The following is a 27,979-nucleotide window of genomic DNA, read 5'->3' as shown; positions in this document are numbered from 1 at the left end:
ATATAGACAGATAGAAGTAGATCTTTTTTCCCATAGAAATGATCAGTGCATCAGAGACCACCACCCTAGACTAGAGGAGCTGAACTTTTAGTTGTAGCATCGTAGGTGGTTCTTTATGGGGAGGACAGCGAGATTGTGGAATGCCCTGCCGGGTGATGTTGTGATTCTGTTACAGTAACTCCTATTAACTACTTTAGGAGTTGCTTGGATGATTTCTTGAACTAGCATAATATCCAAGGCTATTGAGATTTTAAGATCTACAGTTAGTCAGTATAGGTAATGGTATATTTAGCTTATATACTGTATGTGAGGACTGTCTGCGTGTATATATGTGCACTGAGGTTCATTTCGAGGGGTTGGACTTTGAAATCTGTAAGAATGTGACAGTTGCATCTGTATTGCTTGTTTCATTGTCCTGTAATCAGCCCTTTCTCAAAATATACACTTGCTAGATCTTTTCCACACGAACTGTGTGTCTCTCTTTTCTGTTGCATCTCCATTTGTGTCAACTTTTTGGCTTCTGCTTCTGAAGTCATCCTCTGTGGGCTAAGTGAAAACTATAATGTGAATAGAAATTAATCTACTGGTTCTTCATCTTACTCACCACCATAACTTGTGTCTTCTATTTTTCACTTCAGTCACATCATCATCATGGTGTATCACATGAACATCATTAAATTACTGGGTATGGTATATTGTAAAGGTTTTTCATCTTAAATCTTAACTATCTTTAACCCATATGGCCTGCAGTAACTGCAATGATGATCATTGATAATACATAAATATGTTCAGTTTAATATACAAAAGTCAATGACAATACAACAAATCAATTATATTTAGTTTTGGCATGCATTTGCACCATTATCATTATGCTTTAACACGTTTAACTTATCCATGGCATTAAATACGTATAATGATTTTATTTTGAAAGTTCTGATTACTGGAATAGGGGTTATCTGTATATGCTTAATGTCAGCCACATGGAAAAGAAATACTAACAAAATCTAATTACCAATGGATTTTGTGTCTGAAAGGCTCTTGTGGTATTCCCTCTTCAGTCTCTATGGAACAAGATGAAATCAGACTTTCAATAAGATTACTCAAAGCAAAAAGAATGGATAGTCAGTTAGCCAAGTGTCAGGTAACTGTTTGCATTCACCGTTAGTCCCACAAAGTGTTTTTATTTTTTCTGTGTAGCTGGAACTTACACCTCTGTCTGGGACTGTGCTGAAGCCTAGGTTTAAGTACAAGAAAATTTCTATGAGATCATCAGCTATGGTACATTTATTTCTTCTTGTAACAGTTCTTTCAGGTAAGACTTCCTGTAACATATTGTATTTTGAAATACATCTTGAACTTAAGTGAGGCAGGAATTAACCGAATGCTAGAGAATAACAAGATTTAGATATCTGAAATGCCTGCCTTCATAATATGTGAGAGAAGCTACAGTGACTATATGAAAAATTAAATATTTCACATGATAAGGGGATCTACATTTTTATCAATTCTAAGCTGAGAGTATTTTTGCTTTGAAAACAGACTGTATAATTTCTCTGTACATTGTATTATTTTTTATTTGTTAGAAATCCAGACTCACAAGACAAAAGACATTTTACATATACTTATTTATATATTACATATATACATTTACATAAATATACAATTACTTATATTCCCTGGAATAGCACAGTAGATAGCAAGTTCCACTCTGCTTTCCCCTGTGCTCCTGAGGTACTGTGTTTTATCATGTATGTATATTTATTTAAAAATGAGTATATGTAAAGATCACTGTTATAATGTGAAAACATGCATATTTGTTTTTAGTAGTATCTACATTGTGTGAACAAAAAAAATCATGAAAAAGTTTGTATCAGTGAGGTTTTGCCTATTTTGGGTATATTATAATTGATACGTTTGTGCTTATTCATACAGGATTGGTTCACCTTTAAATATGTTATATAATGTCCTGTTCCCAGCAACCTTGAAGTTGGTCTTCATTATTTATTATATGGTTTTTGCATTATTTGCCTTCCTCTTATACATTTCTCCAGCTTTTGAAATGGTGTCACTGAGCTAGGTTCTGTAGCTAAAAACCTATTGCTCTGTGAGCTTATAATCTTATTATTTTTGTTACTTTTTATTGCATGTCTTTCTTTTCAGACCCCCTCCTATCCATATCATTCATTCATTCATTCAGAATATTATTGCCTACATCATACTTAAAGTTAATTAAAAGGTGATCAAACCCTTTAAGCAGGGTTTCGTTTGTCTATGGTTGAAAAAAGACCAAAGTCCAACCCCTCCAAATGAACCTCAGTGCACATATATATATATGCACCAGATTAAGTCGTGATATAAAAATAATATATTAAAGGAGAAGGAAAGGTAAAAATCACTGGGGGTGCGAAATGTTAGGCATAACATAACCATGGGGCAACTATTACAGGAGAAGAAAAGGCTAAGTCACTGGTGGGTGCCTAAATGTTAGGTACCCCCCAGTGACTTTAATTTCTTACCTTTAACCCGGTCTAGTGCTCCCGTGAGAAGGAAACAGCACCAGCTCAGGGTACCTGCAGCGATTGTTTCCTCCTTCTTTCTTCTGTCTTCTGAATTTGTTAAAGTTCGGCTTTTCACTCTACTTCGCATGTGCAAACACGCAAAGGAAGAAGGAAGAGGAGACACTCGCTCGCAGGCTGGTGCTGTTTCTTTTTCTCAGGAGCGATAGACCGGGGTAAAAGGTAAGTGATTAAAGTCACTAGGGGGTACTTAACATTTTGGCACCCACCTGTGACTTGGCCTTTTTTTCTACTTTAATAGTTGCCTAATGGTTGTTATGCAGGGAACCTTACCAGGGAACCTTACCACCAGATTAATTGATAGCTCTATGTTGGGCTTTTAGTCATATCATGAACATCTCTTGCTTAAAGAGGCAATATAACACCCCCATGTTCAACATGAGTGCAATGAATATGGCATGTGCTCAACATAGTTTTTGCCTTTTGTTTTAATCATGAAAAATTTATGTTTTTTATTTCTTAAGCTACTTGTGGCAAACAAGGAAATTAAAGCTACTTGGTCCTTTTTAGGTAGATCATTCGATCTCAATGCACAGAAATTTAAGAACAAGAAGCTATCAGAGCCAGTGTAGAACATACATTTACACCTGAAATAAGAAGTGTAACCCTAGCCTTAGGAATTGTAGTTACTGAAATACAAACTATGTTTTCAAAATATGCTCCGATTTCTACTAGAAAGCTAGAAAGATAAAATTAATGTGAGAATGTACTGATATTTTGCCCTGTTAGGGGTCCTTACTGTATTTCTTGATTTTCAGAAAATTATAATGCCATTCTTAAGAAACTGTTGCACTTGTTTGAATGGAAATCTAAGTGGACTTAAACTTTTGATAGCAGTGTACCTCTGACAAAAGATTGTTGGATTACAACCAGGGCCGCATTTGTGATTGGGGCGCCCCCAGGCCTGCCCCTATGGCCGCCCGCCCACCTCGATCACGCATGCACGCAATTTCCCCCCCTCCCCCCGTGCATGCGCATCACAACTTATTAGGAGAATTGGGCAGAGGACGCGCTGAAGTTAATGTGCGTCCTCTCCCCATTGCTCCGTATGTGGCCAAAATTTTCTGATGCGGCAAGGCCGCATGCCGCCCCTAAATTTTAAAGAATGAGGGGTGCTGTAGTCCAGCATCAACATAGTTGAATCATTAACTAAATATTGCACAGTAAAACATTTTTTTAAGACTTCCAGGGTCCACAGCTAGGGTTGCCACCTGGTTGGTATTTTGCTGGCCTGTCCAGTAAAAATGATGCTTGATGCCGATGTTATTAATAAGGAAAAAAGATAAAAATACAGCCCAATTAAAAAAAAGTCAATTAATTTGGATATACCTACTATGGAGAGCTAGGGGGCAAAAGACTGTTGCAGGGTGAATGGTTGGGGTGCGTATTTATAAAGTTATGACTGTAATATGCAATCTGCAATCTAATGTTTTCTTTTGTTTTGCTTCTGTTTCTAAGTTTCTCTTCCTGGATCTTCTGCTTTCCATATGAAGAATTCAAGTGTGCATGATTTGACTAATTACCTTCTGACTGACTATAGCAAAGGAGTAAGACCAGTGAAAAACTGGACCCAAGCCACCACAATTTACATTGATCTATTTATCCATGCTGTGTTAGATGTTGTAAGCAAATTTCACATATTTGTACTGTTATTTTTCTGATGTCAATTAATCTAATATTAATAGGTCTTACAAATGTAAATCATATTAATGTCTTAAATACACTAAATTAGTGATGCCCAACAAGTGGCAGATGAGCAACATGTTGCTCACCACTACCCTTCATGTTGCAACATGTTGCTCACCACTACCCTTCATGTTGCTCCCACTGACCTTAAAGTAGGTGCCCATTTTTGAATTTTTGACATGGAGGCAATATTTGGAAGCCCTGAGACAGTTTTACTTCAGTAGTTTTACTGCTGCAGGCCAGCAGTCTACATGGGGCTACAAAATAGCCAATCACTGTCCTTATTTGGCATCCTCAATAAACTTTTTTTTTGTGTGGCTCACCAACTCTTTTCATCTGCGTGTGGCTCGCAAGTAAAAAAAGTTTGGGCATCTCTGCACTAGATTGTACTGAATGACTGTATAACCAACCAACCAAAACAAACAACTGTGTATGAGGTATTACACATACAACACATATAAATCCCCAAACATCCACAGAAGCTGCAACTAATTGGATTCTCAGACCTGTATCTTCTGGGATTGTTGCAAATAATGAAAGGTTGGGGTGAAAATTGACCTGGGGGACCAGGCGCTTTCTGGATAAGGAGTCTTTCTGTAATTTGGATCTCCATACCTCAAACCTACCAAAAAAATAATGACTAATAATGTAATCAAACCCAAAAAGATTGTTTCGCCTCCAATAAGGATTAATTATATCTTAGTTGGGATCAAGTACAATGTACTATTTTCTAATTACAGAGAAAAAGAAAATCATAATGGATCCCATTAGCACAAAATGAGTGACATAACTATTATGAATAAATCTGAATAAAACATCCTCTTGTATCCATAATTTAATGTGGGATACCATATTTGGAGAGTGAGAGGTGCAAGTCGGAGGGGTTTAGGTAAGATTTAGGCCCCATATAAGAAACATATCCCTCAGAGTTAAGGTGGCCATACACGCACCGATATTATCGTACGAAACCTAGTTTCGTACAATAATCGGTGCGTGTATGGCATGTCGGTGAGTCGACCGATATCGCAGGAAGCTGCTGATATCGGACGACTCGCCGATCGGACCAGTTTGAAAATTTTGATCGGGACCCATAGAAGGCGCCTGACCAAAATTCTCCCTTCAGAGCTGAATCGGCAGAAGGAGGTAGAAATCCTATTGTTTCTACCTCCTTACCTGCCGATTCAGCCCTGAATGGTGTGTGGCGGATCTTACGATGTTTCGTGCGACCGTTGGTCGTACGAAACATCGTCAGATCGCCACGTGTATGGCCACCTTTAGACATCTTCCTACAGCAAACAAAGATATCGCTAATAGACCAACTTCTACAATTATTTGACCAAACGAAGTAATTTGAACCAGTGAGTAGTAAAATCATTCTCCTAAGCTTGATTAATGACTTAGGAACTAATTAAAACGTGAAAGGATGCTGATTTATATAGCATGTCTTCTGGAGGTGAAGTTTCATTTCATCAAAGATAAACCTGGTACAACTATACAGGAAAATGGAGTAATCAATTTAAATGTAACCTAGTAATTATCACAGTGAGACAGGATAGCTAAGGGTGTTTTAAGCAGACTGTCTATAGTTAATATAAAGTTATTATTTCAAGTAACCATTGGCCCAGTAACCATAAATCATAACATATCCTCAGTTAAGAAAGTGGTTTACCATTACTGATATTTTCAGAAAAATGCTTCTCAAGATTGTTCTATAAGCAATATTTTTTTTTTTAGATAGAAAAACACTTGTTCCCAAAAATACATCTTCTAGCATATGAAAAGGCATTCAAGGAAGCCCAGTTTAATTGTATGCTTAAAGAAATAAGGCTTAATATGCTATATGTTTTGCTTTGAGCTTCCCAGCCCTTTAGCAATAAAGATTTGTGCATCCAAAGATGCCCTCGGTATCTTCCTGTCATATTTTATGTTGATTCACAGCACAAGCTGTGGTCTGCTGTCAGTTACCTGAGCTTAGGGACAGACTCACAATGCTTTCTGAATAAGAATTTATTAATAACAGCCCTGTTATACAGATATATCTCAGTCTCTAATGATGTTTTCATAATACAGTATACGAGGACCCCCTACGTTTAACTTTCACTGACACTGGCAAGATGGCATAGCAATATTTTCTATGCACAAATTTTCAGGCATGGATAATTATTGGTATAAGGCTGTTGTATCTCTAAATTTGTATTTGATTTAAAATTACCTAAAACTTGTTTTAACAATAGTTAAAAGAAAAGCCCCCTAGTGAGCATTCTGGCCCCCACACAGGGAGGGAGCTCCATGTTCAGGTAACAATTATAGGGCACAAGTATGTGATAAAGCGTAAGTGCCCCATAACATCTTATTGAATGGTATAGGTTAATACACATGGATAAACCTAATGCTTTTTCATACTTATGGGGGTAGTGTTCTGTAATGTGAAATTATAAATATTATATTGGACTTCTTATACCCGAAAATGTAAAAAGGATCCACATTCCTGCTTCCAGAAACTTATCATTTTTCTTTATAAATTTCACCTTGACTGTGTCTGTATGCATGCTCTGCTTGAACGAATGGGTTTGGTGGACATTTTCAGTGCTGTCAAGGCTGCTTAATCATTAGCAACTGCAGTCAAGCTCCCAAGTATCCTGAGAATAATTTTTCCCAGCACCAGACTAAACAGGAACTTCTTGTTCCCTTTTTGATGTTGTGTATAGAACATTTGGCCATAGCAATATGCTGAAGCCATGATATCATAGACATGAATGGTCATTGTTAAAAATATAAACTTGCCTTATTCACTGTGATGTACTTCAGACTTTTAACATCCTTAGAACCTCTCTCATAATTTTACATTATTGGAGACTGGGTGCAAAATAGACTATGCAAATCTGGAAGGTGCTATACATTATTATTAAAAACTTTTTTTTGCAGCTATCCAGTCCTCTCAAATCAACTATGTTTCCTAGTAAAACACCAAGAGTCCTAGTAAAGCAAGTATCAGAAAAAATGTGACCCACAGCATAAATCCTTCCCATCTTCTGTGACCCAAAACAGTACAACTATAGAGAACACAGAACCCACGGTCGCAGGGGGACCCAGGGGGCCTGCTTCCTCTATAGCTGCCATAATCGGCAAGTTATACACACCCGCTGCTTAATATTAAGGCACGCATTACAATAGCTTGCAGGTATGAGCGGGTGGGGTGAGGCAGCAGCTAGGTACCTGTGCAGGGGGGACTACTGTGTTCTGGGTACGCCACTGACCCAAACCCACCACTCTTACCACCAAAATGGATGGGGTCACACATTATAGATCCAGGGGCAGGCAAGGGGGATAACATGGCAGGTCTGCTGTTTAAAGCATAAGAGGGAAGCATTGATGTACCCAATATTTGTACATGCTTCTTAACATCATAAATATTTCTTTCAGATTTAGATAAAAACAAGACCAAACTATAGAGCTGAATGAGCTCTTTAATGTAAACTTTTTTTCCAGAAATAGATAACTATAACACATTTGTAAGCTAAATGTCCAAACAAATTCCATCTGTGTATTACAAATGTACATTAAGCAAATGTTTTCCTGATGCATTTCCTCCCTGTTGGAGAGAATGGAGTATACAGGTTACACTTGGCAATATTTTGCCTAATTACAAAACCATTTTTGATCAAGGTACCTTATGCATTATCTCATGTGCACTGACATAGATCTTCTTTTTCAGGATGGACAGAATCAGAAGTTGACTAGCAGTATCTGGTACAGACAGGTACAATCTGTGATACATATGTATCTATACAATTTCAATCAGGCATAATGGTATAAAGAATAAAAGAGAGTTTAATTACAGCTCCCCAATTCCATATAAATTCCATATCCTTTATACTACAGTAATTCTTTCCTTTTCTTTTCCTGTTGCATCTTGCTGCAAATCTTGCTGCATCTTTTGCAATTGCTTAAATAAATACATTGAATACATAAAATAACTAGATGACAGAGATAGCACTAGTAGACGTTTGTGGTGCTTAGTTTGGAGAGCAAGGGGGTGTCAAAAAGCAGGTCTATTCTGTGACTGAAAATAGGCCCTGGCATTTCAAGTACACAGAGGCTCAAACAGCCCCCACAGTGAGTAAGTGTCTATGACATCTTACAGCAGCCCCTCTGGCATTTGCCAGAATCCACAGACTCTTTTTTTCAGATTTACAATTTTGCATTAGTGTTCTATGATACCAGAAATATAAAATATAAATATTTAAAAGTAAGAATAGGATACATTTCTAACACAAGTTCTATTTATTGTGCAAGGTATATATAAATGTATACTGCCCCCTTTAAGAATCTTGCCCTGTATTACTGGACTGCAGTTCCTAGCATTCATTAACCCTTATTAAAAGTTCAGTAACCTTCGGGTGGAGCAACATTGGTTCTAAAAGTTTATGTCCAGTTTAAAGAGGAAATCAATCTAAAACATTTTGCATAGTGAATGTGTAGTTCAAATCAACTTTCCAATATACATTAATTCAAAAATGTTGAATAGTTTTTAACCTACTTGTCAATGTTACTGGTATTGAAAGCTGTAGCACCTGCTCGCACTGCTTCTGCTGAAACAATATAGCAGAAGCAAGCTGGAAGAAAACTGACTTTTGCTACATTGTTTCAAGAGTTAGAATTAAAAAAACATAAGGAATAAAAAAATACTATTTTACAATTATATACTGTATAAAATTAAAACCATTGACTCAATGAATATTGGAAAGTTGCTAAGAATTACATCTTTCTTCATTATGCATTATCATTATGTCTGGGGGAAATTTCTCTTTAAGTAGAAGGCCGTATTCTAATTGCTATAGGTAATTTAACATTGTTTTCTTATTTCCAGATGTGGAGAGATGAATTTTTAACATGGAATTCCAGTCAGTTTGATGGAATTGAAGAAATTTCTCTTCCTCTTAGTGTTATATGGGTCCCCGATATTGTCATTAATGAATTGTACGTATTTTTTTTTGTTTTGTGTTTTTTTTAGTTCTTGTTTTGTTTACTGCTTTGTTAATTTTAATGACATTCACCAAAACTTCATACAATATATTAAGCATGGAATCATAATAGAGTGATTGGTACATGTAATGCTAATGATTCTATGCATAATATATTTTATCACCCTGCTTTTGAAAAACAGAAAAAGATATATGAAGTTTTGGTGACTAGGGGGCTGATTTACTTACCCACGAATGGGTCGAATGGAGTCCGATTGCGTTTTTTTCGTAATGATCGGTACTTTGCGATTTTTTCGTATGTTTTGCGATTTTTTCGGATTCTTTACGAATTTTTCGGATCCAATACGATTTTTGCGTAAAAACGCGAGTTTTCCTATCCATTACGAAAGTTGCGTAAAAAGTTGCGCATTTTGCGTAGCGTTAAAACTTACGCGAAAAGTTGCGCATTTTTCGTAGCGTTAAGTTTTAACGCTACGAAAAATGCGCAACTTTTCGCGTAAGTTTTAACGCTACGAAAAATGCGCAACTTTTTACGCAACTTTCGTAATGGATAGGAAAACTTGCGTTTTTACGCAAAAATCGTATTGGTAACGAAAAATTCGTACAGAATCCGAAAAAATCGCAAAACATACGAAAAAGTCGCAAAATGTTCGTTTTCAAGTCGGAACTTTTCCAATTCGGGTCGGATTCGTGGGTTAGTAAATCAGCCCCTAGATGTAGAGCAGCCATATGACCATGAAAATCCCTATACAACATATTGTCCCTCTAGCTAGCGTCATACCTTTCCGATGTTAGTCTACCCTTTCTTGGCAGGGAAGCATATTGTATGACCGAAAATATAATACCAAAAATGGTAGTATCACTCATATAAATATTAATATTAAGTGCATGAGGTCTCCTCCTACATACATCTGTTGTTTGCTATGATATTTTGTTCTTTTGTCTTTTCAGTGCATGATAAATGTTTCTTTGTGTGATACTACCATTTTGGTATTGTACAGTATTTTTTTGCCAATGTTTTCAAGGCCTTGAGCTATAGTTTGCACATTTTCCTCTTTCTAATTGCATATTGGTCATGCTCAAGTGCTTATAAGCAAGGGGATGGACAGAAATAGTTTGTAAATATGTAGCTTCAGAGACACAGTGGATTCATAGAACCTCTGTGAAGGGAATCTCCCTTCTGGCAAAAAAAATATTTCTAGCCCAGTTATTTGTAGGGCTTTTGCTAGTTATACTAGGCTGCCTATCATTAAATGTAATGAATCTTAATTGGATAATTAAATCCTTAGAAACTAATTTTTACTACAGTGTTGAAGATGGGAAATCACCAGATCTACCTTATGTCTATGTGAGCTCCTCAGGAACCATCAGGAACTACAAGCCGATGCAAGTGGTATCGGCATGCAACCTGGAAACATATGCATTCCCTTTTGATGTACAAAACTGCAGCCTTACTTTCAGCAGCTGCTTGCATACAGGTACTGAGGTTCTTACTTCTAACTTGTTGGGCTTTCTGTATATGGGAAGCTTTGGTAATTCAAGGCAGGAATGACCTAGATATGAATTAGAAGAAAGGTACACATCAAGTTCATCAAAGTCAATCTTTAATATGGCAGGATTCCCAGTTTTGCTTTAGCTGTTGTATATATTATTATTATTATTATTATTATTATTAACATTTATTTATAAAGCGCCAACATATTCCGCAGCGCTGTACAATAAGTGGGTTTCATACATTGGACATACAGAGTAACATATAAAGCAATCAATAACCAATACAAGAGGTGAAGAGGGCCCTGCCCAAAAGAGCTTACAATCTAACTAGGATTGTTTAGGCAAACTTTAGCAGACCTTCTAGCAGCTATTATATCTTGCTACATCTGTGATGACCATGGTACTTTCAAATGAAAGACAAGATAGAGGCAGTTTATAATACTATTAACTTTATTTATGTGATAAATTAAATTATTGAAAATGAAGACCCATGCATATTAAGTTGTCATTCATAACAACATTTTTTTTTATCTTAGCTTTCTACTGTACAGCGCTGTGTACATAAGTAGCGCTTAGTGATAATCCTGCAGTTAATTCATTTATTCTTAAGTGAGGCTGGCACATATTAAACATTTTAGGGCTGATTCACTAAGGTGCGTTAAAACGAGCGCTATTTATAGCATGCGTTAAAAATGTTATTGCGTCTAATTTTTCACGTCTTAACGCATGATTCCCTAAAAGGATACTTGTGTTAATTTAGACACAATGCTGTTCGTGTTCGCGAAGACTATTTTCGTGTGGTATTTGATGCAATGCACGCTAATTAACGCAGCGTGCACAAATTGTCACCGCGTGCGAAAAAAAGCACACCATATTAGCCATACACTCTATGAGGATGCATCACTCTAGGGCCAACACATACTTGAATAAATAACATTGCAAAGTCCATATTGCGTTGCCAAAAGCTCATGAACTGTACTTTTCTATAATTACCGCCTGCCCCAAGTAGGTGTTCATTTTCGTACAGACTAATGCGATATTTAGCGCATCTAAGGGGCTGATTTACTTACCCACGAACGGGTCGAATGGAGTCCGATTGCGTTTTTTTCGTAATGATCGGTACTTTGCGATTTTTTCGTATGTTTTGCAATTTTTTCGCATTCTTTACGGATCCAATACGATTTTTGCGTAAAAACGCGAGTTTTCCTATCCATGCATAAAAAGTTGCGCATTTTGCGTAGCGTTAAAACTTACGCGAAAAGTTGCGCATTTTTCGCGTAAGTTTTAACGCTACGAAAAATGCGCAACTTTTTACGCAACTTTCATAATGGATACGAAAAACTCGCGTTTTTACGCAAAAATCGTATTGGTAACGAAAAATTCGTACAGAATCCGAAAAAATCGCAAAACATACGAAAAAGTCGCAAAATGTTCGTTTTCAAGTCGGAACTTTTCCAATTCGGGTCGGATTCGTGGGTTAGTAAATCAGCCCCTAAGTGTTTGTGAATCATGCGTTAGTATTATTCCTGCGCGCTAATTAACACGAAGCGGTAAAATTAATGCATTCAGTTGCATGCTATTTAACGCACGTGATATGTGACTTAACGCATGCAATAATATTTTAGCGAATCGCACTTTTTTTTGTGCGTAAATTTTAACGCAAAAAAGCATGCGATAACCCTTTTGTCTTTTAACACAGCACAATTATTGTGATAGCTTGTAATAGTTGTTGTAATAGCTAACTACATATTTCTGTGGTTCTCAAACTGTGGGGCACAAAGGTGGATCAAATTTGTAGCTGAGTGACCCAGCCTAAAAGCCAGTCATATGTGTGATCAACAGGGTGGGCATTTATTTGCTGTACTAAATATTCTTGGAACTATATTTAAATGGATAATTTAACATATGAGTCAAGATGCTGTGACCAAATGTAGAAAGATAAAAATTATTAATAGGCAAGTTCACCATACTTTGACTGCTAATATATAGGATTGTGCTGCATGAAAATGTTTTTTAAAATGTCAATTTATGTATTTTTTCTAGTAAATGACTTGAATATCTCAATTTGGAGAAGTTCTGAAGAAATCAGTAAGGATAAAAGCATATTTCTGAATGATGGTGAATGGGAGCTTCTCTCTGTTCCTTCCAGCTTTGAAATCCTGCACACCCAAGGTGGAAACTTTGCCCAAGTCCATTTCAATGTATGTATCAAGTATTTGTGTTTGTGTTTGCCTGTGTCTCTCCGTGTGCCAAGCAATATGAACTATGAGTATATTTATTAAATAATATTTGGTTAAATATTTAAATATTAAAGTTATCATCCAGCTGTATTTGTTTTTTGGCATACAGGTATTTTTTATTGTATATATGTTTTTAATCTATGCTTTTAATGAAGGGCAAAAATTCAGGAGAGTGAGAGAAAAATAACATGTAGGGTGGTCACATGACCCCTTTAAAAGTAGACACCTTTTCAACCCAATTTATTAATAGCTAAACAGGGGCATGGCTCCTCTCAATTGCTACCATATTGTGGTTAAGGGGGCTTGCATGTCTTAGTGACCGAACAGTTATAATGGCTGGGGTTTGAGCTCCTGGTAGGGTCATCCCTTGCCGGGTTTGTAAAAAAGTAGAAACCAGGCTGATCCACCAGTCCTTCAAGAATGGAATAAAGTGCAGAGCTAACAACCCTGACTCACAAAGCCAAAAAGGCATGTAGGACTAAAGCATTGATTGTCACTGAAACCAAAATCAAAATTGGTTCTTGCATATATGTACAATGTGTAAGACAGACAACCTTTCACACACATAACTGGCAGCAGTACAGCTGGCACATCCTTTTAGTCTGAGAGAAGGTGGACCAAATCAAGAATAATGAGGGCTATTTCAGGAAAAACAGTGCTGTAGTCAGGAATAAATGATGACCTTCATAATATGGGCATAGCAAAAATTCTAAAGAAAGTGAATTAAAATCCTTGATAGAGTCAAAGTCAATTAACAACAGATTCAAGGGGAGACATTTAAATATATAGTTCATCCAATATTATTCACCAACAAATCAAGGAAAGAAGGAAGATACATTGTGTGAGGAGCTGCAGAATAAAATAGGGTAAATTCATAAACAACACATCCTCACGAATTCAAAAAGTTGGAATGATTAACACCCACTATGATATATATATCATGGGGAATAATGGGTGTATACCATGAATGAAAATAGAGAAAGGCTTGCTGTACTTGACACCATGAATACTAATCCATTATTGTAGGAGATACCTCGTTCCCTGATCTTGGCATCAGCTTACAGGGGCAGACATTACTTTGAGTATCTGTTGATTAGAGGTAATTGGAAACTTGATGCCAAATTGAGAAGAGGGACTTATGTTTGCAGTAACCATTACATAGTCTCCCCTTAGGTGAAAGAGTACAGTGTCCAATGGTAAAACTTTCAGGTCTAGGCTAATGATAATTCCAGCCTTTCCTTGTGCGGATACATGCACTTATATATTATTCACTAGGCCAAGTTAAAGGGGTGCATAGGTAAAGGAGCATGTATGCGTGCAAATACCTTTCTGAACAGCACCAATGCACTCTGCACAATGTTGTTACCAAACAAGCATAAGGCACTTGCATGGGCGTCCACAGAAGGGGGCAAGAGGGGGCACTTGCCCCCCCTGGAAAAGTAGCAAAAAAAACAAAAAAAAAAAACCTTACTCTGTTTCTGCACTTTCCCCTCAAGCCCGTTTTGCTGTGCTCCGATTGGATCTTTCTTCTTGTGGATTCTCCAATCAGAGCACAGCTTCCTTGACAGACAGTAAAATTGACCAATCAGAGCACAGATGCACACAGGGATCGGGAGATTTTGCAAACTGGAAACAGAAATGAAGACTGAAAAGAAGAATCTGCAGCTGTAACTTTACCTAAGAACCAACTCTCAACTTTTGCTGCAGTTTTCATCCCACAGGTACTATACACAGGTACTATACACAGGTACTATACACAGGTACTATACAGTTCTAAAGAATCACTAGCTGACATTAAATTGTTTTTTGCCTGACCTGACATATATAATAATTTATAATCTATCCCCTACCCTAACACATGGAGGGTAAATTAACTCTTTCCCTCTGAAAAAGCTCATTGTGTGTTTATATATTTGTTGTTGTTTTTTGCACTTACTATTTTTTTTTTATTTTTGTCATTGTTTTGTTCATTTATAGTAAGTTACAGTGGGGCCAATGTTGTGTATCAGTGCCAGTGTTATAGTGCCAGGGCCTGAATATCTGCCATCTGTACCCACTGTGTTTCACTGTATATAATGTGCTGGTTTTGTAAATAAGGACTGCGTCTCACTGTATATAATGGGGAGTCAGTACCCACTGCCTTTCTTGCTATAAAACTAACATAAACACATCTAAAGGGGTGGTTCACTTTTAAGTTAACCTTTAGTATGTTATAAAATGGCCTATTCCTAGCAACTTTGCAATTGGTCTTCCTAATTAATTTTTTTTAATAATTTGCCTTTCTCTTCTGCCTCTATACTGATTTCAAATGGGGGCCAAAAAATATTGCTCTGTGAGGCTACAATTTTATTATTATTATAATTTTGTATTACTTATTTTTCCAAGTAGGCCCCTTAACTATTCATATTCCCATCTCTTGTTTAAACCACTACCTGGTTGCTAGGGTAAATAAGACCCTAGCAACCAGATAGCTGCTGAAATACCAAATGGAGAGCTGCTGAACAAAAAGCTAAATAACTGAAAAACCATTAAAAATAAAAGTGAATTTGAATGCGAACTACCCCTTTAAGCTAACTGATCACAAACACAAATGTTTGCAGATCCCCTAACAGAAGTGCGCATATGAATACTTTTACATACTAAACATTTTAGGGTAAAAAAGCACCCCCACCTGCACTTTTGTACAGTATCCCTGGGAGTCAGTGGGAACGGCAAGAGGTAGTTGGGAGGTTAACTTTTTACACCAGCAGCAAATCCACTAAGGGGCACATTTACTAACCCACAAACGGGCCGAATGCGTCCGATTGCGTTTTTTTCGTAATGATCGGTAATTTTGCGATTTTTTTTTTTGGCGTCTTTACGTTTTTTGCGTAAAAACGCAAGTTTTTCGGCGTCTTTACGATTTTTGTGTAAAAACGCGAGTTTTTCGGCGTCATTACGAAAGTTGCGCAAAGTCGCGTTTTTTTCGTGCCGTTAAAACTTGCGCGAAACGTCGCGCCTTTTAAGTTTTAGCGCTACGAAAAAGGCGCGACTTTGCGCGCAAGTGTTAACGCTACGAAAAAATCGCGACTTTGCGCAACTTTCGTAAAGACGCCGAAAAACTCACGTTTTTACGCAAAAATCTTAAAGACGCCGAAAAACTCGCGTTTTTACGCAAAAATCGTAAAGACGCTGAAAAAATCGCGAAAAATTCGCAAAATGTTTGTTTCCAATCGGAATTTTTCCAATTCGGATTCGAAATCGTGTCTTAGTCAATCAGCCCCTAAGTGTCACATTAGCTGTAGGTCAGTCTATGTATGGGCCATCTTTAGCCTCCCCTAGTATCATCCTGCAAAAAAAAAAAATATATATATATATATATATATATATATATATTTGTCTGTTGCAGGATGATGCTAGCTTACTTGCCCCCCCTTGGAAAATTTTCTGCGGACGCCCATGGGCACTTGCATTCATAAATGAGGCTTTGTGAAACAAGTGGCTAACCTTAAATAGAAGTGGATTTACACAGAAATATATTAAAAATTAAAAGAAGCCCAGCTTGTCCTGAAGAAAAATGACATCGGTTTCCTAGGCAAACTAAAAATTACTCTTCAGGAAATGCCCCTAAAGTGAAATGACAGCAAATGAAATGCAAAATCCTGCAGGCAAAATCCTTATTTTGAGGCTCAAGACAAATTCATAAAAAATTATCAGTAAAATATAATCTAAAAGATGAAATTTGAAAACTTTCTGTTTAAAAGACAAATTCACAAATTCCACTTTTATTTTGTCTTAGTATCACCACTTTTGTGAATTCCCCCCTATGAGTTGAATAGCACTTTTCCCCCTTCTACTAGACATGAGAAAGGGTGGTCAAGGGCAGTACTGGATGAATGGGAGTAAATAGATAGTAGATAAACTGGCTGATGATATGTCACTATTACCTTGTAATATATATGAATGAATATCCTATTGTTATTAACAGTGAGCTGTTATGAGATGTGCATCCACAACCCAAAAAATCTGAAATTTAGATATCTTCTAAGAACTGTATTTGCATGGGTGTTCATTTTATAGAATGTATTGTTTCTGGAACAGTAATTTATGGTTGCTACAGTTTCCACTGGCAATTTTGGGGAATTATAAGAAAACACTGACTTGGCAGTTCCTTAGCACTTTCAGTTTTTAAATATTCCTTTAGTCATGAAATAAATGCAGAGCATTAATAGCTATATTTCTACTGAGCCAGAATAGGTGATTTACCTCTGAATTAGAAATTGATGTTGTCGCTCTAAGCTGAAATGCCACAGCTCGTTAATTTGCATATGAGCCATTGCTGTGAAATAGGATACTGAATCTTGTAGGAAATACATAGCTGCGCATGAAGTAATACGGGAAACTGCTATTAACCCACGCACCATTACCTGTGAGAAGGATTGCCCAGAAATACATGCATGGATGTGCCAACACAGGCAGATTCAAATGGAAGCAAAAGGGGAAATATTAACCCTCAGGAATACTTTAAGGTTCACCTTGGGAGTCCAAAATATGTTCAAGATCTGGAATAAACAAGGCTTTTAATCACTAACCATCCATGGAGTTCTAACCTCATTCAAGCAGTTGCCTGTAATGTCTTTGTGCAGCAAAGTAGTTCTGGTCACTGTAGTGCAGGGATTCTTAACCTATGTGTTGAGACCCAAAATAAGTTCTATTTCTGTTTAGCCTGTGTCTTCTCAATCTGCCCTGATTATATTCCTGAACCACCTTTACAGTGCTTTATAAATCCACCCCTTTGTTTCAAAGATCTGTTTAAAAAAACCCACTTCCTAGAAGAGACACTTCTTCCACCATGACTACTGTAGAAGTGACATCAAAAAGCTGATTGCACTGCCTGATGTCATGCTACAACACCCATATAACCTTCATCACACTAAAATAAACTTTCTAAATATCAATTAAAATTGTTTACAATTTATAAAATAATAAAGTTACTCTTCTTTCTTCTACATGGCTGATTCTTGGCCTGCGTATAAATGCAAGACGAGAATCAGCCCCTATGCTTGCATGAGCCCTCTCATATGTCTGAACCTGGAGCCACTGCATAAGGCGTGTGGCACTCAGAGCTAATTTTGGTGCCAAAATGCATATTCATACATTTCAGTGCCGAACACAAGTGGGTGCTGGGACAGTAGGGTATTTTTACACATTAGTTTACTGCAACAAAACCATTAAAAGTGATATTGACACATTCCTATAATAAACCGGAAATATATCAGTATTAAAATTTAATGTCTCAAAGGTAAGATGCTATAGCAATAAACAACTTTTATCATGACATAGAAAGATTCTGCCTGCATGAGTTGAGTAGCACAGCTTTAGTGGTCCCAAGCCAGTCCTTCCTTATTGCTTGTTGTAATGCAGGCCATAAGGAAAGGACAACTTACTTGCACATCTGAATGTTGCGCAAATTAGGAGTGTAAGGTGGGGCGCCTACATGTCTCTTGCCCTTTATGAATGTAGCAGTGCTGAACACAGACAACACTGTATACATGGGGTTGACCACGTACAGAGTACGGAGACTTGCTGCAATTCATTTAGGCAGGGACATAGTGCAGGAAAGTATTGGGTTTCGTTGGATTTTTGTTTTTTGCTCATTGACACTGCCTTCCTGTTGGTAAATAAGTCTTCATGTTTTCCTATATTGATGAAAGGGGGTTGAAAATTCTGACAACCCTTGGTTTAACACTATCCTGAAGATCTGCAATCTGATTGCAAATTAAGTCACATCTGACTCCTCTATTCAAAGTCCATCCATCATACATGATATCCAGTAAGAGTATGTGACCTTGAGTGTTCCCCCAGAGTAAAAAATCAGTTTGGATATATTTGACATGACTTGCAGTGCCAAAATATTTATTGCTTCAGTTGCATTCAAACTTTTTGGCTGCATGTGAAAACATTACTAAAGAAAAAGCAACCAATGTTTTATTTAGTGAAATTTAAAGTAATCCTTGGACAGCAAGTACAAATATTCTCATCCTGAGGTTTTTTCTTTTTTTTCTAGCACGTATCACCTAGGTGACACTCTTTCTTAAGATTATGGCTTGTCTATCAACACTGGCAGCATGGACTACCTAACCACACATAACATAAAAAGATAAATGGCCAGCCTGGGACAAAGCTCTCTCATGCAGCAGTGATTGCAGCTTTAATGGCAAAATCATTATCAATGCGACAATAGCTCACAAATGAGCAGAGGCTGAAATAAAGATGGGCGGGGGGAATTATGTGTGGAATAAATGAGTGCTTCCAAAATTCATAGCATCATAAAAAGAGCCTTATCAAATGAACCAGCAGAAGGTTAGATGAGCAGCAAAGCAATTAGGCTAACACCGTAGGGCTTCTATTTCATCTTCTATGTACTCATCATGTACAAATTCTCAATTAGATTTATTTCTTTCATTATCACCAAAGGGGATTCACAACAAGAGTGTATATAGCAAAGCCACCCCTTAAAGAAACAGAAACAAAATGTATTAGCATTTGTTTAACAAGGTATCATTTATGTTAAATAGGAACTCAAGAATTTCTCTACATTTCAGTTATAGGTATAGAGGTATTGGTGTAGATTCAATTATCACAAAAGTGTTTTAAGCCGTGCTTGTATATAAAATATTAACATAACATTACCATTTCTTTTTACAGGAACTGTTAACTGAACAAATAAAAGAATTTAAATAACAATATTGCACTCTGCAAAATCAGCTTAAATATTATCTAGTATATTAGACAGAGCACATGCAATGTAAAAGTCTAGAACAGGGATCCCCAACCTTTTATACCCATGAGCCACATTCAAATGGAAAAAGTGTTGGGGAGCAACACATGCCAAATGAGAACTATGGTTGGCTATTTGGTAGCCCCTATGGGACTGGTAGCCTACAGAAGGCTCTTTTTGGCATTTAACTGGGTTTTTATGCAACTTAAACTTGCCTCCAAGCCATAAATTCACAAATAAACACCTGCTTTGGGGCCACTGGGAGCAACATTCAAGGGGTTGGTGAGCAACATGTTGCTCTTGAGCCATTGGTTGGGGATCACTGGTCTAGAGTTGTATTTTCCAGTAAGCAAAAACCGCGCAACACTTTTCTTTACATATGTGTCTAAATGGTTCTATTTTCACATCAGAGAGTAGAAATCTCTTGGGTGTCATTCATGAACACACCTGCAAATGCGGTTTTTACAAAAAGTAAACAGTAGAGTACTGATGCAGTTCATTAAGATACTTTTGTCCAGAAAATGCTCCTGCACCTGGTTGCTATGTATCTATTTTGCCTCTTCTTATTAATGGTGCACAACTGCCTGTATTGAACCCTGGTGAGCAACTGGAGCCCTGGATCTGAAAGTAGCTTCAGCGATCCCACCGTGGATTGCGTTAAAAGGAGCAACAGACTTGTGTCCATTAAATAGGATTCCCATTTTGGAAGTTACACAAACCCCACTCTCAAAATGCTAAACACAACTTGCACCTTTGAATTATGTAGAAAAATGCTGCATTACAGGTAAAAATATGATTGTTTAAATGCACTACACGTGTGGAGTTCTGTTGCTTCTATTGCCTAATGTAGAGACAATATCTATCTTTAACTCAGTAGATAATTTTCTTATGTCCTACATATGTATCCCTATCTCAGGCAAGAAAGTAACTGAGGACTTATGCAATATTACTTGTTAAATGTTCTTTAATCAGGGACCTGGTCAGCATCATTATTTTTTCCTTTGATGGTATAATTTGTCAATGGACAATGCAGTAAACAGTGGGAGAGAAAGAACACTAGCTAATCAAGTATGACTACTTTCTTTGTGATTAAAATTTTAGTGAGCACAATTTTGCCTTTATTTATTTGCTCTACTATTTATTTGCTTGCTTACTTTTTTAATTAAAAATAAGTATTGTTTGCTTAAATAGGACTGGGAAATTGCATCACTATTGTTTGGGGGTTTTTGGTCTTAAGATAAGAGATCCCATAGACCATACTATGCTGTATGTGCATTATCTCTGCTTTCTTTTCAGCTTGTTATACGCCGGCGCCCTATGCTGTACGTTGTTAACATTCTTCTTCCCAGCATTTTGCTTATGGTCGTTGATCTTATGAGCTTCTACCTACCTCCTAATAGCAGGACACGGATAATGTTCAAGACCAGCATCCTTGTTGGTTACACAGTATTTCGAGTCAACATGGCAGATGAACTACCAGCTACCACCCTGATGGTGCCATTAATTGGTAAGTTAATGTAAAAAAAAGTTTAAAAAGAAAGGAAGACATCAGTAACTTGGGTTGAAAAAAGACAATGGTCCATCAAGTTTAACCTTCCCAAATGATCCCCCAGAGCATACCGGGAGCTGTATATTAGTAGCTGAGCCCTGAGTTGTAGTGCCAACAGTGTTGTTTGCTTAAAGCTATACAACTCCATAAAATTTTTCCCCAGCTAAATTGCAAAAGAATCCTCTAATAAGAATGTTACTACAGCAGTGTAACTGGCCTCACATCCTTTATTCCTGCAACTGGAGTAAGGGTAGTTGTGTACCCCATTTTTCTGTTATATAGTATTGGTAATCAGCATTCTCATTGGTGAAGTTTACAGGACCTTTAAATACTTTGGAGGAGTGTGCTGAAAGCAGTTTATCTGTATATGCAGATGGCTCAAAACTATCGCAAAATTTATGCAGGATAAATCATGTTTGCAGGGAGACCTGGACAAACTGACCTATGAAGATGTGTTTTAATCATTTTGATTTTTGTTCTCAGTACATACTGTATTTAGAAAAAAAAATTGGAATTGTAAAAGCTTGATCATGTTAAGTCATGAAAAAAATCAGTTGCACTATAAATGGTGTTGTTCCATTCATTTTAAAAAATATGATATATAAACATACATGAATATATGTTTGCAAAAGTTTGAAAAATAAAACAGGTTGAATGTTGAAAATATTGTTATAAATGTTACCAGGTTTTAGTTGCTGAACTTTGTATTTTAATTTTCAAGATTTTTTGGCTGATAAATTTAGAATATTTTAGATTGGAAATCTGAAATTCATAATTTTGCCATGATTTTCATGAATTGCTAACTTCTTGAGACTCAACAACAGAATAAATGATTTTCGCAACACACAAAAGTTTGTAATGTAATTAACTGCAAAAATGACCATTATTGCATTGCGGAATGAGAATTTTTTATATATTTATTACACATTGCTCTACGGATCTTCCATGTCCTTCCACAACAAATGGGGCCTTCCCTAATGAGACTTTCAGCTTCAGAAAGAAATTTCCATTATTTTATCTGCCTTTTAGTATCATGCTTGGTTGTGAAATCTGTGTAACTTATTTCTGATTCTGTGTAATTGGTCACAAGGTGAGGTAGGCAGCAACAAGGCTATGCTCCTCTATAACTGCTTTTCCGAATCAGAAGGAATGTAAGACTGCACCTCTGTAGGAGTATAGAAAACTTCAGCAAGGTGCAAAATAATCTTTTCATTTTACTATACATGTGCCATGCAGATAAACCTTTTTATTTTGTGAGGCAGGTAAATTAGAGGTGAACAGCATATTGCTCATGAGGTTTTCCAGTCTAAAATTAATAATTTTAATATATGCTATTTAAAAGGCACACTAAACCCAAATTTAAATCTGTGCCACTGCACCCCCTAGTTCTTTACTACTGCTGCACAAATATGGCAACCCCCTCATTGAGAAACATGGGGGATCAGATAGGCAATGTAAAAGCATCAGGCAAATACTTTTAAAGGAGAAGGAAGGGTAAAAACCTTTATCAGAAAGGTCAATGTAAATACAGCCATAAGCACTCACAGAAAAGATGGACTTTATCAAAAGATACATAGGATTTCTTGTCTCCTTTTTAGTAAACATCCTGTTCAGGTGTCTGACTTCCTCTCTCAGAAAAATACTTAATTCCTGTGGCCAGAGTCTGCGCAGTTCTCTCCTTTCTCCCTTCTCCTGCACCCCCCTTCCATAAGAATTTATAAAACTAATTTCCGCCACCCTTAGGAATGTGTAATCTGAGCTATAAAAGCAAGAGCTGCAAGCAGGATACTCAGGTATGCAATGTTTTTTGCAGAATAAATATAGTGTTCTATGTGGCACTAATGTGGCAAATCTATTGGCAGTACCATGCCAAAATGACTTTCCTTCTCCTTTAAAGGGACAGTAAACCCTACTGTACTCTGTAAGCCACCACACTTGCTGGGCTACAAATCTGATATCATAACATTGTCTTTTTGTGCGCTTTATAATTTTGCCTTAAAAATGTAATAAAAATGAAAACATAAAAGACCATTGACAAATTAAATGACAAAAAGAGATAATAGCAACATGAATATTCTTGGTTTTGTTCCCTGTTACAGGTGTGTTCTTTATAGTGTGTATGGTTCTTATGGTTTTGAGTCTTGGAAAATCAATCTTCGTGATAAAGTTTCTTCACATGGACAAAGAAGATACAAGGGGTCCCCTTGTCTCTCAGTGCCTATTGCTAACTAAAAATAATCATAGGGATGACACAGAAGAGAAATCTCTGAGCTCTACAACTGAGATAGAAGGTATTTGTTTTTGATGTTTCTAGTTACAATAAGTGACATTAATAGCTACCATCAAAGCAATCAATGTGACAATTGTCGCAGAGCTTTGATAAAGTACCAGTCTTTGTAGATGAGCCTTCACAATTATCTTTAATGTAAACAAAATCAGTACTCCTTGTATGAAACCTAAGATGATTCAAAACTTTTACAGCAGGAGAGTACTATGCATCTGCTATACACACCATTGTAATGCTTTATTGTATCTTAAAGGGGACCTGTCATCCTAACCACGTTAGTTGAGCAAAATAATGACCCTGGGGGCTGCAATTGCAAGATCACACTTAGTGCTTATCGACAGAGCACTAGCTCCCCCTTTAAACTGCACTCTGCACTGAAAAATCCAGTGCTCAGTGATGAGAGCAGTGCCAGGACATGCAGACACCTTGTGCTTGCACCTCAAAAGCACAGGTAGGGTCAGGAAGGGAAGATGCCTATGTGCCTCACACATGAGCCCTTTTAAAAGTTATTTTGTTAACTTATGTTGTTTACTTCAGCCTTGGAATTAACAGTCACAGCAGGCAGGCAGGCAGGCAGGCTGTAAGGTGTCCCATCTGAGGCCCGTTCGGCACATGCGCCAAGTGCATCTGTTAGCGTGCCGGTGCATCCTAATTTTGGTGCCAGAATTACAGTTAAAAAGAACGCTGAGGAATTCAGTCATTGCTTGGCTATAGGCCTACCTGCTGGTGGTCACTGTTGATTCTGCTGACTTCTGTGTTTGACCTTTGCCTGATTCCTGGATTCCAGGATTCCTGCCCCGACCTAGCTTGAATAACAGACTTTGTTTGAACTCTTCCCGCTCTAACCTTGGCCTGATTTTGGTTCATGCTCTCCAGCATCCCATCTCCCCTGCATTTAGCTTCATTTTAACCCCTTAAAGCTGTGGAGTTGTGATGTATTCACCAGACAACTCAACCACATCTGAACTCCACCTTTCAGATAATTCTTGTCACAGACAGCATTTTTTGGGCACTGTTATTAAGGTAAGCTTTTCATCATCCTAAAATCTTATATGCCAGATGCCAGGCCTAATGTCCATGCCCATGCCCAGGCTACACAATTATAGAGCAAAAAGGGTATGTGAGGAGCTCAGTAGGAAGTGCTGAATGAAAAGTGAAAGTAATTGATGGCCCCCACCTCTATGCCTGTATGCCTCAGGTAGGCAATGTGTTTAAATACATTTATAACAATTATGGATGTTTCAACTAAAAAATAATTTAGGTTACATGTTTACTATAAACATACTTTTATTATACAGCTTTCTTATGTGTGCGTGATCAAAGTAGTTGTGCTTTAAATATAGTTAACCAGACAATGCATCCCTAGACTAGTGCTATGACTTTTTTTCACCAACTCAAAAAAAAGTTGTAATAATGAAAATGAGAGTCATTTTAGAAATAAGGCTTTTTTTTTGGAAAAAAAGCATTTTATATATTTACATGCCCTTACTCTGTGGTGCACTGATCTGGTAAAGCACAGGCTACACATAAATCCCTTCATTGCTACAGAGCAATCCTTAAAGCGTTTGTGTGGATAGATGTCACAGTTGATTTGTGATGCCGTGGCTCAAAGTAAATACTCAGAGGGGCCTGGAGCTTTTTTATATAAAGGATTTATTTTAGTGATTGGTAATAGATGGAATCTTATGCTATAGAAATAGGGTTCCAGCTCAGGAGCCAGATTAAAAAATGCATCACGCTCAAAACTGACAGACCCTGACTTATAACAGGAACCAATGGCACCAGGTTGCCAAACAGAACATCTTTATTAAACATACAGTACAGTCAGGCTGGCTCAACTCATTGGAGTAATTTATAAAAGTATTGCAGCGCCTATCTATTCACATATGATTTCACAAATATTTCCAAATAGCTTGCAAATGATATGAATGTTTCCATGAGCATAACCACTATGCACTGTGTGCAAATATAGCATTGGCAGCAAATTTGCTTTTTTAAACGTGCAGCTTGTATATTTTTCTGCGCCACCGAAGTTGAGGTGAAATACAGCTGCACACATACATACGCACTTCGTGATTATGGATATTGTTCTTATAAAATTCCATATTTAAAAAGCTCTTTAGGACACTGGCAGTGCTAATACAAATACACAATTAAAACTGATTGATGAAATTCAATTTGAGATTCAATTTAATTCAGAAAAACTTATCTCACGATTTATCACTTGAAAACTATTGAAGTCTATAGGAAAAAAACTGAAAGTGAATTAGAAGAAAAGTTTTTTCTCCTTGACTTGAATTTCGAGATAACTTTTTCTCGCTGAATTGAATCTGGCCCAATAAGTGCAAAACAGGTGCAACTTGCCATATTTGTGCTTTGCACACTGCATGCACTCTGTGATACAGATGAATTGGTGCCATTCCATTGAGTACAGAGCAGTCAATCTTGAATGAGCCCTAAAATGTAACATATGCGATTAACCAATAATTCCTTTATTCTAAGATATCTGTTTGAGCTATTTTATAATTATGATGCATGCTTGGAAGCAATGTTCCCATGCTTGTGTGGCCATGTACACATCAAATTTTGATGCTGGGGCAGATTAAGAAATTATAGTGACCTTGTAGTGTTTTTACACAATTTAGTACTTATTTGGAAGCACCTACCTCTCCGTCCATACAACTTTTTTAAAATAATGCCCACAAATTATAATTTTTGTGCGCATGGCCAAAAATATATCTGAGCGAATATTGGTTGAGAGTACATATATCAATGACTTGTGAGACAAATATTCAGCTTCTGTAATATAGTTTGTAAACATATAATGTGTCTTTTTGTTACAAACCTATTGTTTTTATGGCCTTCAGAGAATCTGGATGGGGAAGGAGAAGCAGACAGGGCAGACCTGCTCAGTTCTACATCAGATGACCTGAAAATGGGGGAAATCTTGGCAGAAGTGGCTTTAATACGTTCCAACATGCTGAAAATGGAGTCAGAAGAGATATGGCACACCCACTGGCTCACTCTGTGCTACAAACTAGACAGCCTATTATTTAAAGCTTATATGTTGGTCTTCACAGCCTATGCAGTTACACTCAGTCTATTGTGGTGGGCATGGAGCTCTTATACGGTGTAATTTTACCCAAAATGTGTTTATATCTTATATTACCCATTAATATGCATTACGTAACACTTACTTTGTTTACACAACAGAATATGTATGCACATTTTGGGTTGATACTGACATAAATTGTGATTAGTGATAGTATTTTAGGTATAATATACAGGTGAAAATGTGAAATCAGTTTTTGAGCTACTTAAAACTTTGGTGACTAGGTTAACCTTTAACATCAAATGTTACTTACAGTATGTGTACAAAGGGGTAATCAAAATCAAGCTCTTTTTAAAAAATGTGATTTTTGAAGGCTGTAATAAGGTATTAATATACAATTCTGAAGTGGTTTATGGCATTCACTGCAGTATTCATGAAGGGTATCATGTAAATACCATAGAAGCTGACAAGCTAGAAGTAAATATAATGGTCTTAATATTTATATCTGGACACACTTAATGCCTCCCACCTCCCAACAGCTCTCAAACTCCTCTCCAGAATACTACCATTTTGGGTGGTAGTAGGGGAGGAGTGTAATGTGTTTAAAGAGGCTAACAACAGAGGGCTTTCCATGGAGAACGTATAATTATATGTGTGTATATAACATTTGGTATCCATTATTTTCCACCTATGCTTTAAAGCGGTGACTCCTTGGATGTTGAGCCCAGTGGCCTCAAATTCGGTGCCCATTTTTGAATTTCTGCCTTGGAGGCAAGTGTTGATTGCATAAAACCCAGTGTAAAGCCATACAAAGCCTTCTATAGGCTGCTATAGGGGCTACCAAATAGCGAATTATAGCTCTTTTTTCACCCCTGCTGTGTTGCTCCTCAACACCTTTTCCATTTGAATGTGGCTCACGGGTATAAAAGGTTTGGGATCCGCCTTAAAGGGACCACGCCATGCTGAATATACAGGAATAGTAAGGGTTAGATGGGTTGTAAAAGACTGTGGTCTTGGGAACACTACCTGAAGCTTTCAACAAGGTCCCACAGAAGAAGGAATTAGCTAACCTAAATGTCATAGAACAGTAACCAAGAGAAAAATGAGAAAAGCAAAAGAAATGGGAAGGAGAAAAAATGATAGCAGAGGGGACTACAAGGAGGGAGCAAAGAAGAAAAGGGAGTGAGAGCAAAACAAAGAAGAAGGGGTAACAGCATAACGGGAAGTGGAAAATCTTATGAACTACCTGTTCTGTCTCTACAATGAATGGATTAATGTTGTTAGCAATATATTGTAATGCATGCGGTTTTAAAAAAAGCAAGTAATTAATAAAAAGAAAGTCTGTGTTCA

The 27,979-nt window shown here is 37.1% G+C and overlaps 1 protein-coding gene across 1 annotated transcript; it reads left to right on the top strand.

The window, feature by feature from the left end:
* htr3b (5-hydroxytryptamine (serotonin) receptor 3B, ionotropic) lies at positions 1-27,979 on the top strand. Its single transcript, XM_012967052.3, has 9 exons — positions 1-1,312; positions 4,035-4,198; positions 7,978-8,022; positions 9,133-9,242; positions 10,556-10,725; positions 12,785-12,942; positions 21,038-21,248; positions 23,390-23,581; positions 26,445-27,979. The coding sequence occupies exons 1-9, from the start codon at positions 1,261-1,263 to the stop codon at positions 26,711-26,713; spliced, it is 1,371 nt and encodes a 456-aa protein (XP_012822506.1). The 5' UTR covers positions 1-1,260; the 3' UTR covers positions 26,714-27,979.

Source organism: Xenopus tropicalis, chromosome 7, assembly GCF_000004195.4.
Source record: "Xenopus tropicalis strain Nigerian chromosome 7, UCB_Xtro_10.0, whole genome shotgun sequence".
Classification (NCBI taxonomy): Eukaryota; Metazoa; Chordata; class Amphibia; order Anura; family Pipidae; genus Xenopus; species Xenopus tropicalis.
The sequence above is the reverse complement of the archived record's forward strand: the minus strand, read 5'-3'. Positions and strand labels throughout refer to the sequence as shown.

Bases quoted from the DNA above. Each gene is read 5' to 3' on its own strand.
- htr3b (XM_012967052.3), top strand. From the start codon at position 1,261: ATGAGATCATCAGCTATGGTACATTTATTTCTTCTTGTAACAGTTCTT. The intron at 10,726-12,784 runs GTACTGAGGTTC...TATTTTTTCTAG, and splicing joins CAGCAGCTGCTTGCATACAG to TAAATGACTTGAATATCTCA. The intron at 23,582-26,444 runs GTATTTGTTTTT...TATGGCCTTCAG, and splicing joins CTCTACAACTGAGATAGAAG to AGAATCTGGATGGGGAAGGA.